Source organism: Hemitrygon akajei, chromosome 16 (genome assembly GCF_048418815.1).
Source record: "Hemitrygon akajei chromosome 16, sHemAka1.3, whole genome shotgun sequence".
Taxonomy (NCBI): Eukaryota; Metazoa; Chordata; class Chondrichthyes; order Myliobatiformes; family Dasyatidae; genus Hemitrygon; species Hemitrygon akajei.
In genome coordinates, this window is record NC_133139.1 from 31,060,130 (window position 1) to 31,081,424 (window position 21,295).

The 21,295-nt window shown below is 40.3% G+C and overlaps 1 protein-coding gene and 1 long non-coding RNA gene across 4 annotated transcripts in view; one reads left to right on the forward strand and one right to left on the reverse strand.

The window, feature by feature from the left end:
• The window catches only part of LOC140739934 (transmembrane protease serine 9-like), a 44,665-nt gene extending 24,466 nt beyond the window's left edge, over positions 1-20,199 (reverse strand). The window contains exons 1-5 of one of the 3 annotated variants that reach the window (XM_073068624.1): positions 20,006-20,199; positions 13,272-13,444; positions 11,847-11,903; positions 4,167-4,280; positions 2,647-2,812 (exon numbers count right to left, since the gene is read on the reverse strand). In XM_073068624.1, the coding sequence (XP_072924725.1) occupies positions 2,647-2,812; positions 4,167-4,280; positions 11,847-11,903; positions 13,272-13,416 (482 nt within the window). In that variant the 5' untranslated portion in view covers positions 13,417-13,444; positions 20,006-20,199. Of the gene's footprint in view, positions 1-2,646; positions 2,813-4,166; positions 4,284-11,846; positions 11,904-13,271; positions 13,445-18,756; positions 18,836-20,005 lie in introns of those variants that run through there. The other 2 variants (XM_073068622.1, XM_073068623.1) reach the window with 2 other exon arrangements.
• LOC140739938 (uncharacterized) overlaps positions 1-21,295 on the forward strand; it is a 369,849-nt gene that overhangs the window by 61,566 nt on the left and 286,988 nt on the right. The gene's annotated exons all lie outside the window — the stretch shown is intronic.

Genomic DNA, 21,295 nt, shown 5'->3' on the forward strand with positions numbered 1-21,295 from the left:
AGAGCTACCTTGAATTTGGATACGTGGTCTTCTATGAATACCTGATGGGGAGATTGACTCTCACTCCAATATACGGTAGTTGCCCACATACTGCTCTCACAAGGGGCTGTTTCCAGGACATTTAGGCTACGTCCACACTAGACTGGATAATTTTGAAAATGTCGGTTTCGTGTAAAAACAATAGGCGTCCACACCAAGCGTTTTTGAAAATACATCCGTCCACATTAAAAAACGAGTATTTAGGCAAATCTTCTCCTACTGTGCATGCGTAGGACACATCTACCGAAAACAAGCGACATGTTTGGTGTCGAATCTCGCTGTGAAAGACTTGGTGCATGTTTGCCCAGTTACAGACTAGAAAAACTTAATTACCGAACGACAGACAGCTGTTGGCTCTCACGCAGGAGGACTTAAAACGGAAAAAAACAATATTGGAGCGTATGGAGGCAACCGATGGGGAGTTCACGGACAGTATGACCTGGCTGACAACGAACATTGAAAAACTGACTAACTGTTGCATTAATAAAGCACCTTGTTAAATGTATAAAACATGTCTGCATCAGTGTTATCTTGTATTTCCATACAATGTTACATTAGGCTGTTACACATCTATTGTCAGAGAAGTACTTGCATAAATAGGTAAACCACCTTCATACAAGCAAGGACAGAAAACAGGGCAAAGTGAGTATACTTATTTATTCAGTAAGTTATGGGTCGAAGTATTTGGTGAGTACATTTCTAACTCTTCTGGCTTCAGTCTCATTGCCGTCTGTTCTGAAATTGTTCAGTTGTGTGGGGGGTTGCATTCAAGAAAACAATGAAATGGCGCGCTGCCGTCACCATCTGATCCAGCGTATCATGACAGTGTTTTTAGATTTCGCCGGTTACCCCGTCCACACTGCTCTGCCCAATCTGGCATTTTCAAATTTACACTCTCTGGAGGACATTTTAGAAAAGCTCCATTTTCGGGGGAGGAAAACGCCATTTCAGTGTGGACGGAGGGTCAAAACAAAGAGAACAAACTTCGGTTACAGATTTATCCGGTCTAGTGCAGACATAGCCTTAGTTCCAAACTAATTTACCAAACTGTAGTCATTTTCTGCTACACAGATTAACATCAGCCAATATGGCAGATTATAATTCTGTGATTATCAGTCACACACAGGCCTGAGACCAGCTTTTCCAACTTTGATCAGATTTGATCCGCTCATCTGCTCTTTGTAGGTTCAATCTAACAGCCTTAGCTTTTCTGAGCACTGATCCCACTGTTGCTGGGAGCAGTGATCGGTTACCAAGTGTTAACTCTGGTAAGGGAACGATTGCCTGGGCGTTTACATCGGGGTATGGTTGCTGGGGTGGGATGTATGGGTTGTTCAGGGAGGAGAGCCCCTCTGGTTTTCTCACTCACCTTTGGTCCCCACTCAGCTCCCATCTGTGGCTCCTAAGTCACTGTTCACATGCAACAGTGGCCACACCCCGGTACACCACTTTGACAGGCAAGCTAAACCAAGTGAGGGTAGTTAGCGGACTTCATACTCTGGTGGGGGAGGGGCGTTCTGATCCTAGCGCATGACGTCAGCTCTGGTTTACCGGGTGGGTGAGATCAACAGTGTGATCCAACAGCCATAAACGCAGTTCTACAATGTTCCACGGAGAGCGAAAGGCATGACAAGGCACAGAAGTCACGATCATCCACCCCCAGCAGGGAAGACCCCAGTTGTGATGACTGGACTGGACTTCCGAGATCGAGAGTGTGGAACGTCCCCCGTCCCACGGCTTTTCCAATTGAAAAACTCTCCCACCCAGGTATCTTTGTGCAGTTCACATCATGCAAGAATTGCAGAAATCTCATGTCACCATCAGATACAATCATCATAGTTGTTGGCATTCTAATTTCCAGTAAGATACAGCTACTTGGGTACTTAATTTCTGACACCTCCTTAAGTATAGCTGTCTGGTACTAATGCCTGCTGGGGTATATTTGCATGTATATTGACTCTCACTGTGGTACAGTTGCCTGTGTACTGATCTTCATAGAGATACCATTTGAATCACACTCGTTCTGTCTGACTTGCATCCCAAAGACCCTTTGGCATCTCAATAACACGATATTGTTGTGTATAGCTAGATCTTTAACTGCAGAAGCCCTCATACCCTGATAGCTCCTGATCTCCATCACGGCACAATGCACTGTAATCAGGGTCTGGAACTGAGATTTTTCACTTTCTATCCACTGCCCTTGCTGCCACACTGGCTAGCCTGTGTGTTCAACTGTGCTCAAGGCTGGCAGCATCTTTTGTTAGACAACAGACTGACTCCAAAACCATTAGTCCTTATAGTTGTTTCCTGAAAGTTTTACCAAAAATAGAGGGCTATGTGGTAGGAAAGTTCTAGGCAGTTTTTAGAGTAGGTTACATGGTCGGCATAACATTGCGGGCCGAAGGGCCTGTACTGTGCTGTAGATTTCTATGTTCTATATTCTATATTCTAAATGAAGTACTAGGAACACAAATCATAAAACTACTGATCATACTATTAAAATATAGAACCCATGTGAGTGATGTTTTGTGTGTGTTTCTTGGTCTGGAATTTCTTAACTGTTCTTAAATCACCAAATGTTTTCCAGATGACCAAAGAATGACTTACCTGTAGAAACAATGAGCAGCTGAAATCAGCCAGGTGTCTGACACAACCGTGGCCCCACATTCATGTTCAATGCCAAAAAAACGCAAGCTGACTTGCCAGGGCCATTCACCCGGAGTAGCATCTTCGCCCCCCACAATTCTGTTGGATAGTTGGCGTGTACCACAGCCTATGAAAGTGAGCACAAAAGATGAGCGTAGTCAAACATCTAAGCTGTCGATAGTTCCATAAGGAGTCTGCATCCTGAGCTAATTGATCTTTAAAGGCAGAAAATCATGCACAAATCATAGGTTAGGAACTGTCCTACTCATGACCACAGCTTCCAAACTATTCCTGAAAGAATGGATAAGAAATGTTTCTTATGTCCAGTTATCCATGCAGCACCCCGAAATGGACCACTTTTAGGATAATGCAGAGGGAGATTAACTTTGTGTCTAACTTATGCTCTACCTGGCCCTGGGTCAGTGATGAAGAAGAGAGTGTGTGTGTGTGTGTGTGGGAATGTATCTGTATCATTACGAATGTATACTGGAATAGGTTTCTGACATGGGAAGTTTCTTGAGTTCTCCTACTTCCAAAAGCAAAAAATTGTGACAATCATTTATCAAGGGCTCTCTTTCCTAAATATTGTGAGAGAAGCATGCTCAGAGGTTTAAAAATTTAATGTTGATGGTATAAAGTAATCACGCACACACCCTTGATATACCTGGTGTTTATGAGGGTTTTGGCCTGTCTCTCTTTTTCCTTCCCAATTTCTGCACTTACCCATAACTCTGATATTGATGCAGAAAGGTCGTATTCTAATGCACCAGTCTTTCATATCTGTTATTAACATAAATCATTATAATGAAGGAGAAGCCTCGGGACTTTGGTTAAATGTATTTCCAGAATTTAAAAAATCGGCAAATATACACTGTCTCTTTAAGTATGCTGATACAGTTTGTCAATTCAGATTTCATCCTCTCAAAAAGTTTTATAGTGAAACACCAGACAAGGAACTAGCCTTTCCTCCAGATATCTCTTTTCACTTCAGAGATCACATCTGGCATCTGAAGTTAAACTGTCTGAGCTGTAAGCTGTCGTATTTCATGGTGCAGCTTCTCACAACCAGGGCTGAAATGGAGAAGCCGATGGCAGCCTGTAATTAAATTTAAGCAAACTGATTTTCAGGAGGCTGTCTGTGAAACTGGTAGCAGAATGATTTATTTGGATATAGGGTTGGAGGATGGACTCCAGATAAAGGTGGGATTCCAACACACTTGCATTGAGAGGGAACAAAATAACTACAGGCAACGCGGATCAGTAAGTAAAATTCTAGAGGATTCAACGAGAAGTATCTCAGTTTCTGTGCACCTTAGAGCTGGTCTCGCCTTTCCCACTGTGATTTGTTGGGTGATTATGCAAGTGGGAACTCAGTAGTCAGAAATAGCATTTCATCAGAGAAGAAATCCTTATTAATCAATCAACATTGTGCAAGGTGTAAACAGCTGTGATGTATAGTCTGCATAGAACATCAAACTTACTGCATTCCTTCTCATCTGACTGGTCCAAGCAATCAATTAGGTTGTCACACTCTGGGTTGATCTTGGTAAGGCACTGGCCATTGTCGCAGACGTACTCCCCGTGTGCGCAGGTTGCTGCTTTTTTTTACAAAAGAGCGTTAGTATTTTATACTTGAAAATGTTAAGATGTATATTGGAACAATACCGCAAAGTCTTTTTAGACAAGCAGAAAGTTTATTTCTGAGAAATGAAAAGTGAAGTATCATTTCATAACAACAGAACCGTGTGGTCTGCACTTTATGGTCCAATGCTGATTAGCTTCTTACATGTAGAACGTGACACTTTAGAGTTGATGGGAACAATGATTGGGATGGGGAGTGATCAGGGACAGCACAATAGCGTAGCAGTTAGCGTAACGCTGGTGCAGTGCCAGCAACCCAGATTCATTGCCCACCTTTCTCCCCATATTTCCGATGATGGGGGAGGCTAAGACCCAAGGACACAGCCTCTGAATAGAGGGGCATCCTTTTAGAACAGAGATGAGGAGGAATTTCTTTAGCCAGAGAGTGGAGAATCTGTAGAATTCTCTGCCACAGGCAGCTGTGGAGGCCAAGTCATTGGGTATATTTAAGGCAGAGGTTGATAGATTCTTGATTGATCAGGGCATGAAGGGATATGGGGGGAAGGCAGGAGATTGGGGCTGAGAGGAAAAATGGATCAGCTATGATCAAATGGTGGAGCAAATTTGATGAGCCAAATGGCCTCATTCTCCTCCTCTTCCTTATGGACTTCCTCTGTGTGGGCTTCCTGTGAATGCCCCAGTTTCCTTCCACATTCCAAGGATGTACAGGTTAGTAAGATAATTAATCGCACGGGTACAACTGGGTGGCATGGGTTCGTTGGGCAGTGAGGACCTGTTACAGTGTTGTGTCTCTAAATTTAAAAAAAATAGAATGAGACCTGCACACAGCAATGTTTGCTGATAATGAACTCCAAATATCTACATTATCCTTGGACAACTTGCCAACTAACAGAGAGCTACACAGACTATGCTTGTTTCTATTTCAGATAATATTAGTCATGGAAAACTGTATTATGCTCAACCCACACAAAAAGCTGGAGGAACTCAGCAGGCCAGGCAGCATCTGTGGAAAAGAGTACAGTCGACGTTTTGGACCTAAACCCTTCAGCAGGATTGGAGAAAAGAATTATGAGGAGTCAGAGTAAGACGGTGGGGAGAGGAGAGGAAGAAACACGATGTGACAGGTGAAACTGGGAGGGGGAGTGGTGAAGTAAAGAGCTGGGAAGTTGATTGGTGAAAGAGATACAGGACTGGTGAAGGGGAGTTTAATAGGAGAGGACAGAAGACCATGAAAGAAAGAAAAAGGGGGAGGAGCATCAGAGGGAGGCAGTGGGCAGGCAAGGAGATAAAGTGAGAGAGGGAAAAGTGGATGGGGAATAGAGAAGGAGTGGAAAGGGAGGCTATTACCGGATGTTTGAGAAATCAATGTTCATGCTATCAGGTTGGAGGCTACCCAGATGGAATATAATTTGTTGCTCCTCATTGCGACAGTAGAGAATGCCATGGATGGATATGTCGGAATGGGAATGGGAAGTGGAATTAAAATGGGTGGCCACTGGGAGATCCCGCTTTTTCTGGCAGACGGAACGTAGGTGCTCGGTGAAGCAGTCCACCCCCAATCTATATTGGGTCTCACCAATATACAAGAGGGCACTCTGGGAGCATCAGATACAACAGATGACCCCAATAGGCTCACAGGTGAAGTGACACCTCAGCTGGAAGGACTGTTTGGGATCTGAATAGTAGTGAGGGAGGAGGTGTAGGGGCAGGTGGAACACTTGCAAGGATAAGTGCCAGGATGGAGGTCAGTGGGGAGGGATGTATGGACCAGGATGTCCAATAAGGAAAGTACAAATCTGGGGGGAATGGGAAGATGTGCTTGGTGGTGGGATCCTGTTGGAGATGGCGGAAGTTACAGAGAATTGTGTGCTGGTTGGTGGGGTGGTAAGTGAGAATAAGGGGAACACTATCCCTGGTGCGGTAGCAGGAGGATGGGGTGAGGGCAGACGCGCGTGAAATGAAAGAGATGCAGTTGAGGGCAGCGTTGATGGCGGAGGAAAGGAAACCCCTTTCTTTGAAGAAGAAGGACACCTCCTTCACTCTGGAATGAAAGGCTTCATCCTGAGAGCAGATGTGGCAGAGATGGAGGAATTGAGAGAAGGGGGATGTCATTTTTACAAGTAACAGAATGGGAAGAGGTATAGTCCAAGTAGCTGTGAGAGTCAGTGGGCTTGTAATAGACATCAGTGGATAAGCTGTCTCCAGAGATAGAGACAGAGAGATTGAGAAAGCAGGAGAGGTATCAGAAATGGACCAGGTAAATTTGAGGGCAGGGTGGAAGTTGGAGGGTATTTTGCTCAGCCAAGTAAAAGAACTGTGTTAACAGCGCAATACGGGGCCAACGGTGCACGTTATTGATTTATCACTCTTACACATCATTGACACTTTAAAATAAGTTGTTAAATACAGTGATTGGGATGGGGAGTGATTATTTTTTATATTTACACCAATTGCTTAGAATTTTACATGTGATGTCAAATCACAAGACAATATTTGCTGACACGCCATATTCCGAAATGCAGCTATGCAATCATAAAGACAAGAAACAAAATAAGATACATTATTGAGGTCATCAATTCAATATATAATAGTGACATCGAAAGCCAAGGAAGTATTGAGATGTAAGATCATACGTGTAACATATACTAAGGAGGATTAAAAGATTCAGAGACAGTGAAACAATGTTCAAGAAACTACAATTCAATGCATACTAACTGGAAATCTGAAATAAAAACAGAAAATATTGGAAAACATCAGAAGATAATGCAATATGTGTGAAACAGGAAAAGAGCATTAGTGTTTCAGATTGATGTCCTTTCACATTTTTAAAACATAAAGAAATGTAGTAATTTTCTTTTGAGTCCAAGTTAGCACACTGAGATGGTTCACTGAATTTAAAAGACTGTGTTAACAAACTTATAAATATGAAAGTTGATTCTGAAATGAGGAGGAGAGGAGATGGTGGATTTCACAGCAAAACAATAAATATTCACTGGAAAGTATGGACTAGGAAGATTTTATTATTGGATTAGAATGGATGAACTGAGACATACTCCTTGGTTACTCCTTTTCTTAGTGCTATTTAGTGTGATTTTGATCGAGTTAGACTAGCTCTGTGGCCTGCAGTCAACGAACGACACAGCACTAAGTTGACTGAACTGTACTAAGCTGTGTATTCCTGGGCTGTTTGTTGTTTAATATTCTGTGTGTTATTTGCTTTTTTTCTTTGCCATTTGTGCAATTTGGTCTTTTTTTTTGTGCGTTGGGTGTTTTATGGTTTCCATGGTGTTTCTTTGTTTTGTGGTTGTCTGCGGGGAAGACGACTCTCAGGGTTGTATACTGCATACACAGTTTGATAATAAATGTTCCTTGAATACATCCTCAGATTAAGAGTGTTTGAAGAAAGCTGGAAACATAGGAGTACTGTAGTGAAAGACTGAGAGTTTTATGTAATGGATTTTTACCTGTGGCACTGTTCTCAGTGCTCTTCATGAATTCAGTATTAATAGATTAATTAACACTATTCAGTGCTATATTATTTTGATTTATATTATTTCTTTCCTTATATGTGCACTATGTTGTTCTTTTTAGTGCACTATATAACAATAATCATTACTTCATTGTTACTACTATTATTAACTATATTTGATATTCTCTGTTAAATAACACTGGCTTCTGTGTTCTGAATGTACTCTGTATTGCTATATGGTCATATTGCTATTTCACGTAGTTTGTTATTCTGTTCTGTATGTTGTTCAGCAATAATTATTTTCTATGGCTTTTTTTGCCAGGTAATGAAAAAAGATTGTCATTACCATGGCTGAATTCTTAGGAAGGAGCATGAAGGGGCGGGGGGTTCTGTAGAAGTGTGTAGTTTTCATGGGGGGACGATCAGGTATGTTTACTTACAGAGAGTTGCTAAGGTCCATTTTACAGCGATGTATGAACATTGAGAAGTGGGCATGTGTTAAACATCAGGCAACCTGAGTCAAAGTTTGTAGGGTATAATCTGCACTATCATTGTGAGTCCTTCAATTTATTTAGGGAGAGGGTGAGAATTGCACAATCAATAGTTGGTGATGGATTCTATCACTTTATTGCAGTTGATCCAGAGGTTCTCAAATTTGTTGTAGTCTATTAATTAATTTACAAGAAGTCACATTTGTATGGACGAATATAATAAAGTCCTTGACCATTAACTCTTTGATACCCAAGAAGTTATGGATAAGACCCCATCACCCAGGACTTGATCTCTTCTTAGTACTGCCAACAGAGAGGAGGTACAAGATGGAACCTGAAGACACATGCAATGTTTTAGAAACACCTTCTTTCTGTCCATCATCAGCTTTCTAAACAGTGAACCAACCCATGACTATTTTTGCTCTGTTTTTGTACTACTTATTTAATTTAATATATGGAGAATATCTATATATATACGTCAGATGCCATAAGCACAGATAAGAATGGAGTAGACCAGTTCCTCCAGTATTTTGTATGCGTTTCTCTGGATTTCCAGCATCTACAGAATCTCTTGTGCTTGTGAAAGGAGGGCTAGATTTGTATTAAACTAGTAAGCAGCTAGGTTTCTAAATGGAACTATTGTAACAAAGTAAACACAAAACATAAGCACAAATATATTTTATGAGATACGTTGTGTCTTCAGACGTTGCCTGGGATGGACCATTAAAGTAGGGAACATGAACGGGGGATATGAGTTTACAACCGAGATATCTCATGGGGTATCTGAATGTCAGGTGAAGCTCATTGCATTTCTAGATAAAACAGTGGAGAGATGTAGGTAAAACAGAAGATTTTGTTATCTTATAGCTTTTTTATTGTTCAAGTGGTCCCCAAATGCTTCATAGTTTATCAATTATTTTCTAAATAGTAATTTTTTACATGTGCAGATATAACAACTAACTCTGAATAGACCCAGATTCCAAAACAACTATCAGCTGAACTCTTGTTCTTCACTTTCCCAGTTCTGATAAAGGGTTTACACCTGAATTATTAACTGTTTCCAGAAATGCTGACTGACCTACTGATTTGCTGTCCCAGTTTGGGTTTTGTTTCAGATTTGGCAGCATCGGTTTCTAAATTTATCTCTTTGATTGTGTTGCTGGTGGGCAGGATCCTGGGAGAATTGACAAGTTGTCAAGGCTCCAGATTAACAGCCCACACAGAATGCAGCACTCCCTTCAGAATTTCACTAGATTCAACCCAAACGCCTTTGCTTATCCTCATCACACACAGCTTTGTGTTAATCTAATTTGTTTCTAATGCACATTGGCAGATTAATGGGGCATCATAGTGCGGTGAGGATATTTTTAGCGACCCTCTGCAAACACAGTGCCCTGAACCAATACCACCTGAAGCAAATCTCCTTTCTTGCTTTCCCTCACAATCCTGTTCTCCTGCCTCCTCCCCATAACCTTTGGTGCCCTTACCTATCAAACCGCTTTAAATATACCCAGTGACTTGCCCTCCCAAAACGTGAATTTCACAGACTACCACTCTATGGCGAAAGAACTTCCTCCTTATCTCTGCTACAAAAGAACATGTTTTTATTCTGAGGCTGTACCCTCTTGCCCAAAACTCTTTCACTATCCTCTCCACGTCCACTCTATCAAGGCTGTACAATGCTTGGTAACTCAATAAGATCTCCCACGTTCATCTAAGCTCTAGTGATACAGCACCAAGAGTCATCAAATGCTCCTCATACATTAACCTTTTCATGACCAGGATATTTCTTGTCAACCTCCTTTTGTCCCTCTCCAATGCCAGCATATCCTTTCTGAGATAAGGGGCCCAACATTGTTAAAAATGTTCCAAATATCTACAAAAAAGTGGTGGATACGGCCCAGTCAATTACAGGCCAAGCCCTTCCCCATCATTGAGCATATCTACAAGGAGTGCTGCTGCAAGAAATCAGCATTTATCATCAACAACCCCCATCATCCAGGCCATTTTCTCTCCTCGCTACTACTTTCAGGTTGGAGGTAAAGGAGCCTCGGGTGCCATAACACCACGTTGAGGAACAGTTATTACCCTACGACCATCAGGGTCCTGAACCAGTGTGGATAACTTCATTCACCTCAATCGAGAAGTGACTCCACCACCCACAGGCTCACTTTCAAGGACTCTACAACTCTGTATAATTTATTCACATTTTTAAATTATTATTTGCACAATTTGTCATCTTTTGCACATTGGGTTGTTTGTTCGGCTGTGTTATCTATAGTTTTTCAGAAATTGTATTGTATTTCTTTATTTTTTGCAAATGCCTGCAAGAACGTGAATCACAATTATCTATACGGTTGCACATACGTACTTTGAATTTTAAATGCACTCTGACCAATACCTTACAAAACCTCAGCTTGAATCAAGGTTGTAGTTTGCAGTCACATGTCCTCCTTAAACAAAAGCCTCCAGGGAACTTCACCCCAACAAACTGATACCTCGGTGATACATCATTTCCTTCAGGAGGGGGAGAGAGACATTGCACTTTTTTTCCTGTCAATTTTACTGAATACAATATAAGAGGAATGATTCTAAATACCTTGTAATTCTCAAGCACAGAACGTACAACATAAAAGTCAAGTTGATTCTCTGCTACAGTCGTGAGGGATCATTACATCTTTCAGCTGACAGAAGCCCCATCTGCTCTCTCCTATTATTCTTTGCCATCCCTTATGGCACATTGGATGGCAACCTTGCCATTTCTTTAGCATTTTGTCTGTTTTATTACAAGACCAAGTTGCCAGCTGGACACTCAACCCAGCCCGGATGGAAACTGTGGAAATGGGGAGAATGGAAAAACTCTACGTAAACAGCACCTGGAATTAGGATCAAACTCAAGCTGCTGAGGCTGTGCAGCCAGCACTAACTTCAGTGCCACTTTTTCACTCATTCCTCCACACAAATGAAGCAAGCCATTATCGGATTGCAGCTGTGGGGTCTTGCCATGTGCAAATTGACTGCCACGTTTCGTGTAAGAGTGATTATACATCAGAAATATTTAACAAGCTGTAAAGCAAAGTTGGACATCCTGAAAGACATCACATGAATGCATATCTTTTTTAGTTATGCTTAAAGCTGCCAAGCCATTAGAAGCTGCATTTTTTACTGTTTAACAAAAAAAAACATATTCAATTTATTTAATGTGATAACCGCATCCTACTTAAACAGAGCACCTTACTGACTGAGCATAATTGTTACTGCCTGAATGATGTAGAAACCTTAAGACAGGTTAAACAATAATCTTAAAATGACAAAAATGCGAATGGTTAATAATTACTGCTTTGAATGTGGATATATTTAGATGTTAGAGATTTTTATTCCATTATTAAGATGGACTTCCAGTAAACATTAAATGTTTACTCAACAAATTCAGCAAGCTCATTGGCACCACACCTGAAATTCTTACACTCATTGTCAGGGAACTTTGTGAAAAGGGAAAGCTTAAACCCTCAGTTCTCTAGGAATCAAACATTATTGAAGTATTCTGTGACGCATAACAGAGCTATTTAATTCATGCAAAGAAAATAATTTGTACTTACAAGTTTTCACCATAATGCGTTGCTGAGGTGGGAGATCTTTTTGAGATCCATGTATCCCTGTATTAATGAGAACAAAATGAATAAAGTGGCTGCATTGGAAATGTGACCCCTGAAGTACCACTTTATTACTCTCTGGATGGCCCACCAAGCTTTCCAGTCTACGAAACAGGAAGAACCCACATTCAGTCCTTGCTTTGTACCAGTCTCAGGCAAGACAGCCAGAGGAAAGTTTTCAAAGCTTGCAGAAGGATCTGGACAAGCTGGAAAAATGGGCTGAAAAATGGCAGATGGAGTTTAATACAGACAAGTGTGAGGTATTGCACTTTGGAAGGAAAAACCAAGGTAGAACACGGTAAATGGTAGGGCACTGAGGAGTGCAGTAGAACAGTGGAATGATCTAGGAATACAGATACAAAATTTCCTAAAAGTGGCATCATAGGTAGATAGGGTAGTAAAGAGAGCTTTTGGTACATTGGCCTTTATAAATCAAAGTATTGAATATAAGAGTTGGAATGTTATGGTGAGGTTGTATAAGGCAATGGTGAGGCCGAATTTGGAGTATTGTGTGCAGTTTTGGTCATTGAATTACAGGAAGGATATTAATAAGGTTGAAAGAGTGCAGAGAAAGTTTACAAGGATGTTGCCAGGACTTGAGAAACTGAGTTACAGAGAAAGGTTGAATAGGTTAGGACTTTATTCCCTGGAGTGTAGAAGAATGAGGTGAGATTTGATAGAGGTATATAAAATTATGATGGGTATAGATAGAATGAATGCAAGCAGGCTTTTTCCACTGAGGCTAGGGGAGAAAAAACCAGAGGGCATGGGTTAAGATTGAAGGGGGAAAAGTTTAATGGGAACATTAAGGGGGCTTCTTCACACAGAGAGTGGTGGGAGTGTGGAATGAGCTGCCAGATGAAGTGGTGAATGTGGGCTCACTTTTAACATTTAAGAAAAACTTGGACAGGTACATGAATGAGAGGTGTATGGAGGGATATGGGCCAGGTGCAGGTCAGTGGGACTAGGCAGAAAAATGGTTCGGCACAGCCAAGAAGGGCCAAAAGGCCTGTTTCTGTGCTGTAATGTTCTATGGTTCTATGAATACATTCAGCTGTGTCCTCGTTGCTGGGTTAGAGGAAGGGTCCTGGGTTGCAGGAATTCCTGCTTTTCCCCAGCTGGAAAGGACATGTCAGATGAGATCCAACTGTGCTCTGATTGTCCCCATGATGGATCACTCTCTGACAAGCCACACCTGGTCTCAGCCCTTCAGCTGAATTAACTACCAGAAACAATCTCTGGAAATGAGGATATCCAGGCAAAACCTGAGATGGATCACAGACATTAAATCAGTTGAAAGAGACAAGATTAGGGAAATTAATGAACTGAGTTCACAATTGTTTTCAGAAAATAATTTGTTGTCGGACTCACCAAAGTAAGCTCCCAGGATGATGGCAGCTGCAATAAGACACGACGATGACAACACAACTAAGAGCACTTTCAAGATACGTGCATTCCTGATTTCTGCCTTTGTTTTAATGTCTGGCTGTTTGTCCACCTCTCTATTCGATTCCATGTTTGCACTGATGACACCGGTTAAGCTTCTGTAAAAGAAACTATCTTGCATTAACAACAGCCCATGATTAGAAAGTGAATTGACACATTGGATAAATTATGCATTGTTCTGAAGATCCAAATCCATTCACACTCTTTGAAAATAATGGCGTTTATAAGGGTTGGAGTCAGGTTGACTTCTTTCAACAAAGGTTAAAATAGTTGTGGAAGAAATTACACTGAGTTCTATTGGTAGGATCGAGATACAGTACTTTGGAACTAGGAGATGTATAGAAAAAGGTGTACGTGCCTAGGTGCTTTCTTTTCTTTCTTTTTAAATCTTTTTATTGATTTTAAACAAACATAAATGAAACATTGAGTACAAAGAGCTTGAGAGTACATAATTAATAGGTTAAGGTATAAATACAAATAGATGATAATCGATATATAATAACCTCCCAAACTCATAGTGGTAACAAAAAATGGAGAAAATAAGAAAAAAAAACCCCAAAAAAGAAAAAAAACCTAACCGACATGGGCCATTGCATTATATCAAATATACACAGTAGCATCAATAACTCCGTACCTCCGTCCAAATAATTAAAGATGATAAGAATAAGGTTCAGGAAAAGTCAGTTTAACTCATATGAAAATGTTGAATAAATGGTCTCCAAGTTTCTTCAAATTTAACTGAAGGGTCGAAGACAACACTTCTAATTTTTTCTAAACTCAAACAAGAAATAGTTTGAGAAAACCATTGAAATATAGTTGGAGGATTAATTTCTTTCCAGTTCAATAGGATAGATCTTCTAGCCATTAATGTAACAAATGCAATCATCCGCCGGGCTGAGGGGGATAAACAACTATTATTCACCATTGGTAAACCAAAAATTGCAGTAATAGGATGCGGTTGCAATTTGATGTTCAGAACTGTTGAAATAATACCAAAAATATCTTTCCAATAATTTTGCAAACAGGGGCAAGACCAAAACATGTGGGTCAATGAAGCGACTTCAGAATGACATCTGTCACAGGTTGGATTAACATGAGAATAAAATTGAGTGAGTTGGTCCTTGGACATGTGAGCCTTATGTACGACCTTAAGTTGTGTTAGGGCATGTTTAGCACAAATAGAAGAAGAATTAACTAATTGTAAAATTTTCTCCCACTACTCTGTGGGTATAAGACAGTGATGTTCTTTTTCCCATTCCTTCTTAATTTTTTCTGATACTCCTGGCTGTATTTTCATGATCATATTATAAATGATGGCTACTAAACCCTTCTGGCAAGGATTCAGACCTAAATTTTTTTCCGTAATGTCCATAGGACATAATTTCAGAAAAGACTGTAACATATTATTCAAGAAATTTCTAACTTGCAAGTATCTAAAAAAATGAATTTTAGGCAAATTATATTTATTGGACAGCTGTTCAATGGGCATAAAACTGTTATCTAAAAATAGATTACGAAAACATGTTATACCTTTTGTTTTCCATAACACAAAGGCTTGGTCCATAAAAGAGGGCTGAAAAAAAATTAGATATAATAGGGCTTGATAAGGTAAACTTATTCAAGCCGAAGAATTTACGAAATTGAAACCATATTCATAATATATGTTTAACTATAGGATTAGTTATTTGTTTATTCAATTTAGGTAAAGTAAAAGGAAGTGAAGATTCTAAAATAGAAAACAATGAAAAGTCTTGTACAGATTTACACTCCAAATTTACCCATTGTGGACAAGGTACTATAATCGATTCTTGTGTCCAAAATATTAAATATCAAATATTAACTGCCCAGTAGTAAAATCTTAGGTTTGGCAAAGCCAAACCACCTTCCTTCTTAGGCTTCTGTAAATATTTTTCACTTAATCTAGGATTTTTATTCTGCCACACATACGAGGATATTTTGGAGTCGCCTAGGTGCTGACAGCCATGGGATAGAGTAGGATTTTCAGTAGGGGTCATGGGCTACATTTTAAACACATTCCGTTTGCAGACTGAAATCTTGATACAAAGTTTGCAGTCAATAGTCCTTCAAAAAGCCCACATTTCCAAATATGCATCTCTTCTGGTATTTATGGTTCATGCTTACATCTTTGAAACTATTCTCCTTGGAGCAACGGAGGATGCGAGGTGACCTGATAGAGGTATATAAGATGATAAGAGGCATTGACCATGTGGATAGCCAGAGGCTTTTTCCCAGGGCTGAAATGGTTAACACAAGGGGCATAGCTTTGAGGTGCTTGGAAGTAGGTACAAGGGGATGTCAGAGGTGGTTTTTTCACACAGAGAGTGGTGGGTGCGTGGAATGCACTGCCAGCGAAGGTGGTAGAGGCGTCTGATAAGAGACTCTTACATACATACATGGGCTTAGTAAAGTAGAAGGCTATGCCATAGGGAAATTCTAGGCAGCATCTAGAGTAGGTTGCATAGTTGACACAACATTGTGGGCCGAAGAGCCTGTAATATGCTGTAGATTTTCTTTGTTAATGTTCTATGTTCTATTAGTATCAAAGAGATAACTAGTTTAAGATCAGTATCACTCAAGTACTAAATTTTCATTGTGTCTTGTGCACAACACTTTCACTTTGGTCTCTTTATTTCAGAGATAAAGATTAGTCAAGTAACAAAGCCTGGTTATAATAGAGAATTAATCCTCTTTTCTGACCCTTCCAGAGTGTCATGACACGACACATGATAAGACATAACACTAACTGTGAAAAAGCAATTATCTCCAAATACTTGGATCTTCTCAGCAAAAAGCCTTCATTCAGCACGTAACAATCCCAGACCTCTGCTTTCCTCCTGGTTCTCTGTTGCATTTTCCAATTAACTTTGTTCCTCTCCTGAAGTCATACTTTCAGCTATCAAGGCTTAACATCTAGAAGTCAGTCCTCAACCCACATTAATGCTTTCTTCTTCCCTGGGAATATTTCTCTTCTCCAGAAAGCCCCCCTCTTTGACTAGTCCCTGCCCGAACAGCTCATAATGTAGCTCGTATCAAATTTTGGTTATCACATCTGTGAAATTCCTCTGGATATTTTAATATGTTAAAGGTTCTGTAGAAATACTAATTAGTGGTAAAGCAATGTCCCCACAGCAACCAGAAAATGAAGAGTCTGGTGAAGAATTAAAGGTCTGGATAATTTGAAATGTGTTGACTTTAGCAGACAACAAGACAAGGAAATGGAAGAGTTATGGTGGTAGGGATTTGAAATTTCACAAAAACAATGGAAGAACAATATTAGTATTGGTTTATTATTGTGACATGCTTTGAAATACAGTAAAAAGCCATGCAGAGACCATTCCATACATAAATACATTGAGATGGTCACTGATTGCAGATGTATCAATTGACATAAATAGGAAAACAAATGGATGGGTACTGGGACAAAGGGAGATATCTCCTCAATTAAGAAGAGTTCTTTCCTCATCTGTGGGATTAAAAGAGAATGACTACAGGAAACAAAAATTTGGATGGACTTCTTTTCCAGAGTTTTGAGAGAAAATTGTTATAGGATGAAAGAAGAAAAGACGGTTAATAATAAACGATATCAGGACAAATAGTGAAGGCAGGAATGTGGACAAAAGAATCAAAAGAAAGATTAATGGTGGAGCCATCAAAGATACATCAGATCTTCCAACAATTAATTGCCTTGGAGGCAGTGCAGAGACTATTTATGAGATGATTTTGGTTGTGAAAGGATTGTTTTTATAAGGAAAGATTAAATGGAGGCTCCATGAAATTTAGGAAACAGAACTGATTGAAATAAAGAAGATCTGGAGGAAGATTTGATATGGTAGGTGTTGAAAGGTTGTTTTTCTCTGTTGGGAGAGTTTAAGGGCTAGGTACTCAAGTCTGAGTGTGTGCGGTTCCCCCAAAAGATATGAATCTTTGGAATTCTCTGCTCCAGAGTGTTGAAGCTGTCCAAGGTTGGAATAGGCAGACTTTCAAACTTTAGGGGAATCAAAAGATTTAGGGGCCAGCTAGGAAAAAAGAGATTGAAGCCAAGATCAGATCAGACATGGTTATATGGAAAAGTGGAGCAGGTATAATGGGGCTGTGCTGCCTTCTCCTGCCGAGCCTCATGGAAACTGGTCAAAAAGATAGACTTAGACTTCAAGATATCAACACACATGCACTGGTCCACAGGGATTATAGCACAGGAACAGTCACCCAAGAAGATTCTCCTCTCCTTATCCCATTGTCAATATGGGGCCCTACTACTGCCCTGATAGTGAACTCTCTCTTTCTCCCTCAACCATCGTCATAACCACCCCATCTCTAACCTACCTTTCCTTTCCTGACTCCTTGTCATCTTCTTGCTGGGGAAATCTAGATCGAACTCTCCTGTCTGAATATCCCCAATCAGGTTGCAGTTCTGCATGGAGCACTTAGGAAGACCCAAAACAATATTCTCTTGTTTACAGAGTAACATTGTTTTCAAACTTGTACAGAGACTGGTCTCCACTAATAAAAATCAGAGGATAAAGTTTATCCCACATCAAATAGTTGCCTTGTTAACATCTTTCGCCCTGTAATTTGCTATTAAGTGTAAAATCTCTTCTCATTATATCCTTCAGTGAACTGAGTGACGGTGTCCTTGGTGCCACAGATACCACAATAGCCTCACAGTCTGGGATAATTTATCAGCTGTTCCTTAACCGCTGTGATTGTAAGGAATGCTGATTTAATTTGAGATGTGGTTTATTACAAATAATGGAGGGTGTGAGTGGGAGATGGAGCCAAGATCGCATCTCTGAACTACTCAAGCTTGATCCTCTGTTCAAGGTCCCTTATGTTAAGTTCTACCAAATGACTCAGAATTCATCTAGTTAAGTGGGGTTCCCAGTAACAACGTTGTTTAGGATTACAGACGACCCATGAGCACTTACAGTGGCAGTAAGAGGAAAGTCATTCCAAGCGTCAAATGCCAAATAATAAAGTTTAACATGCAATGATTAACAGCCCTGCTCCATTCACATTGAAAATGGATTATATAGCTCCAGGTCTGAATTGACTGGATTTAAACCAACAAAGCTTGGTTTAGACTCAATATTAATTGGAAGCGTAGGTCAAGGTTATTTTGAAGTCCCAAGGATATTTGTCACTTAAGTGCAATACACTTAATGTGAAATTCTTTATAATTTCCCCCTGATGCACAGACTCTCAACTAAGACTTTTATAGCTCACAGTATAACTTTGCTTGCCAGATACATTTTACGCTCTTCAGCTGATCCCACAAAATAGCCACCGTGAGACCAAAACATAGATTCAAAAGGCAGTAAGCTTAGTTTCCACTGAGGGAATCTGTTTACATCTCGTCAATGGTTAAACACAGTAAAAATTATTTTCTGACCTTTGTGGTAGGTAATTAGGTGATCACAGAGATTTACAGTCCATGAAGGACAGAAGATCTTCCTTGCTTTTGAAATAACTTACCACCCAGTAATTAAATCTGAAGAAGCATAGAAGGAAAAAGAGCAGTCCAGTAATGAGGTGACAGGAGTTGACAAACCGGCTCCCTTCTGTGTACAAATCTTTAACTTCCTTTTCTAAATGATTTGCATTAAAAATGCTTAAAACTGTGTTTTGATCACAAAATTAAACTGAAGTTTGCCTTAGCCATAAACCATCATAACTACCCACTTTCTGCCTTTATTGCTTTCCTGTTTCTGCACACCTCCCTACCTCTCACCCCTCCCTTCCTTTCACCCTCTCCGCCCTTACATGGTATCCCTCTTCATTAACATCTGCCTCACCTCATCTGTCCCCCTCTGCATTGTTACCTACTTCCTACAACTTCTGCCCTCATTCTTCTCTCACCTCCTCCCGTATTGTTCTCCACTCCTCCATTATCCAAGATCTTCTCCCGCGTGCTTTTCTCCACCAATTCCCAACTAAACTCAATTACAAATTGCAATGCCATAGATCAAAACGCAGTAACTTGTAAAATTAATTAGCTCCATCCTGGGTACTAGCCTTTGTAGTATCCAAGACTTCTTCAAGGAGCAGTGCCTTAGGAAGGTGACATCCACCATATAGGACCCCACCACCCTCTTCACACTGTTACCATCAGGAAGGAGTTACAGAGGCCTGAAGACACACACTCAGTGACTAATCTGATTTCTGTGATCAAAAACAGAGTGTTTTTGTGATCAAAACACTCATCTGATTTCTAAATGGGCATTGCTTCACTACTGTTTTTATTTCTGTTTTTTGCACTACTTATCTTAACTATTTAAGGGACATATATATACTTAATGAATTCAGTTTTTTCTCTGTATTTATTTATCTTGTATAGCATTGCAGTACTGCCATAAAGTTAACAAATTTCATGACATATGCCAGTGGTATTAAACCTGATTCTGACTTTAATCCCAATCCCAGTTTGCTTTTACTTCCTGTATAATATTCGATAAACTATTCCAAATGAACTTATAAAGCTATTCTACATTCATAGAGCACACTCAGATATTACAGTTTGTTTTTTTAATAAATTGCCCACAGCCTTTTACAAGTTTAAGGAGACCAAACAGTAGTAATTCTGCTGCTAACTTAGTCCACTCATTTAAAATAAGTAACCATGAAAACTCCTCCGTACAAACCTGTTCCGTAAGCAGAATCTGTAACAGCAGCTGGATCCAGGACATCAAATGGGTGAAGCTGCACTGTGACAAGATAACACACTAATAACACCTATTTACTTCAACAACGTGAACTAAAGAACTGACCCGTATTCAGTCTGACTCTACTCATTCACCAACTGACTGACTGACATGAATACTCTGCTGTCCAGTCCCAGGAAATCTTCCTTTAAAGCCACGGGGGGAGTGGAGCTCAGCTGTCATTGATCACCTGCCAGGTACCACGCAAACAGTTAATCTTTGTTTAAATCAACTGAGTCAGGTCAGTGGAGACGATTGGCCAACATCTGCAGAATGAATTGTTTGCCATCACAGTACCCTGGGTGGGCTAAGGTGCTTTGTGATTGCAATCTGATGCCTGGATAATGTATGTGGATTCTGTAGCCCAGGAATGCCGGGCCCTCCAGGGCACAGATGTGGTTGGGGGGGTGGGGAGAGAGGGACGATGAGCTAAAACTCAAGGCAAAACAGGGACCGTGGCTAAATTGGGGTTTCTGTGGTAGTTGCGGATTTTACACTGTTTATTTTGTCCAGAGCCGTTAGGACTGAGTGCCTCTCCGTTCTCTTCCCGCTCTCCCGTATGAGCGATAGCTGACAGCAGAGGAAAGCAGTTGGTTCGCAAAAGGAGCCACCAAACCAGCACTGTTATTAGCTGGCTTAAGATGTATTTAAAATCACTTCTGCGTTTTTTTTTCCACCCCTCTCCCCCTGAAGCAAATAGACCCACTAATGTTTGCAAATTGCTCTTAACAAACAAACCAAAATTACCATTCTGCCATTTTGTCTGTCTTTTCTGCAACTCAACTACAGTTTTTGAAGCCTTTCTTTCAGAATATATATTTCAGTAGAATAAGACACAGGTTTCTGTTCATCTATCATAATATTCTATAAGAGGGCAGGGTGGGTCCTCTGATACAGTCCTAAACATACACAGTAATTATTCAAGATGGTTGATAGTAACTCTTCTCCAAGGAATGGGAATAAGGCAGCTGACAGACATCTCTCTTATCGGCGCCACTCGTCATCTCTCGCAAGTTCCATTCTACTCCTTACACGTTGTCAGTATTGTGTGTGAACCGTACGTGCGAGGGTACCTCACCTCAACTCGTTAAATCAGCCTCGAATGTGGTACTAAGCATCCAAAAGATTACTGGAAAGTTTTTATGGGGATGGAAAGTATATGAAGTTGATTACGAGGCATTTGAGAGGAGAATTAACATCCCACTTTTTGTGCCTCCGCTTCTAGGGAAC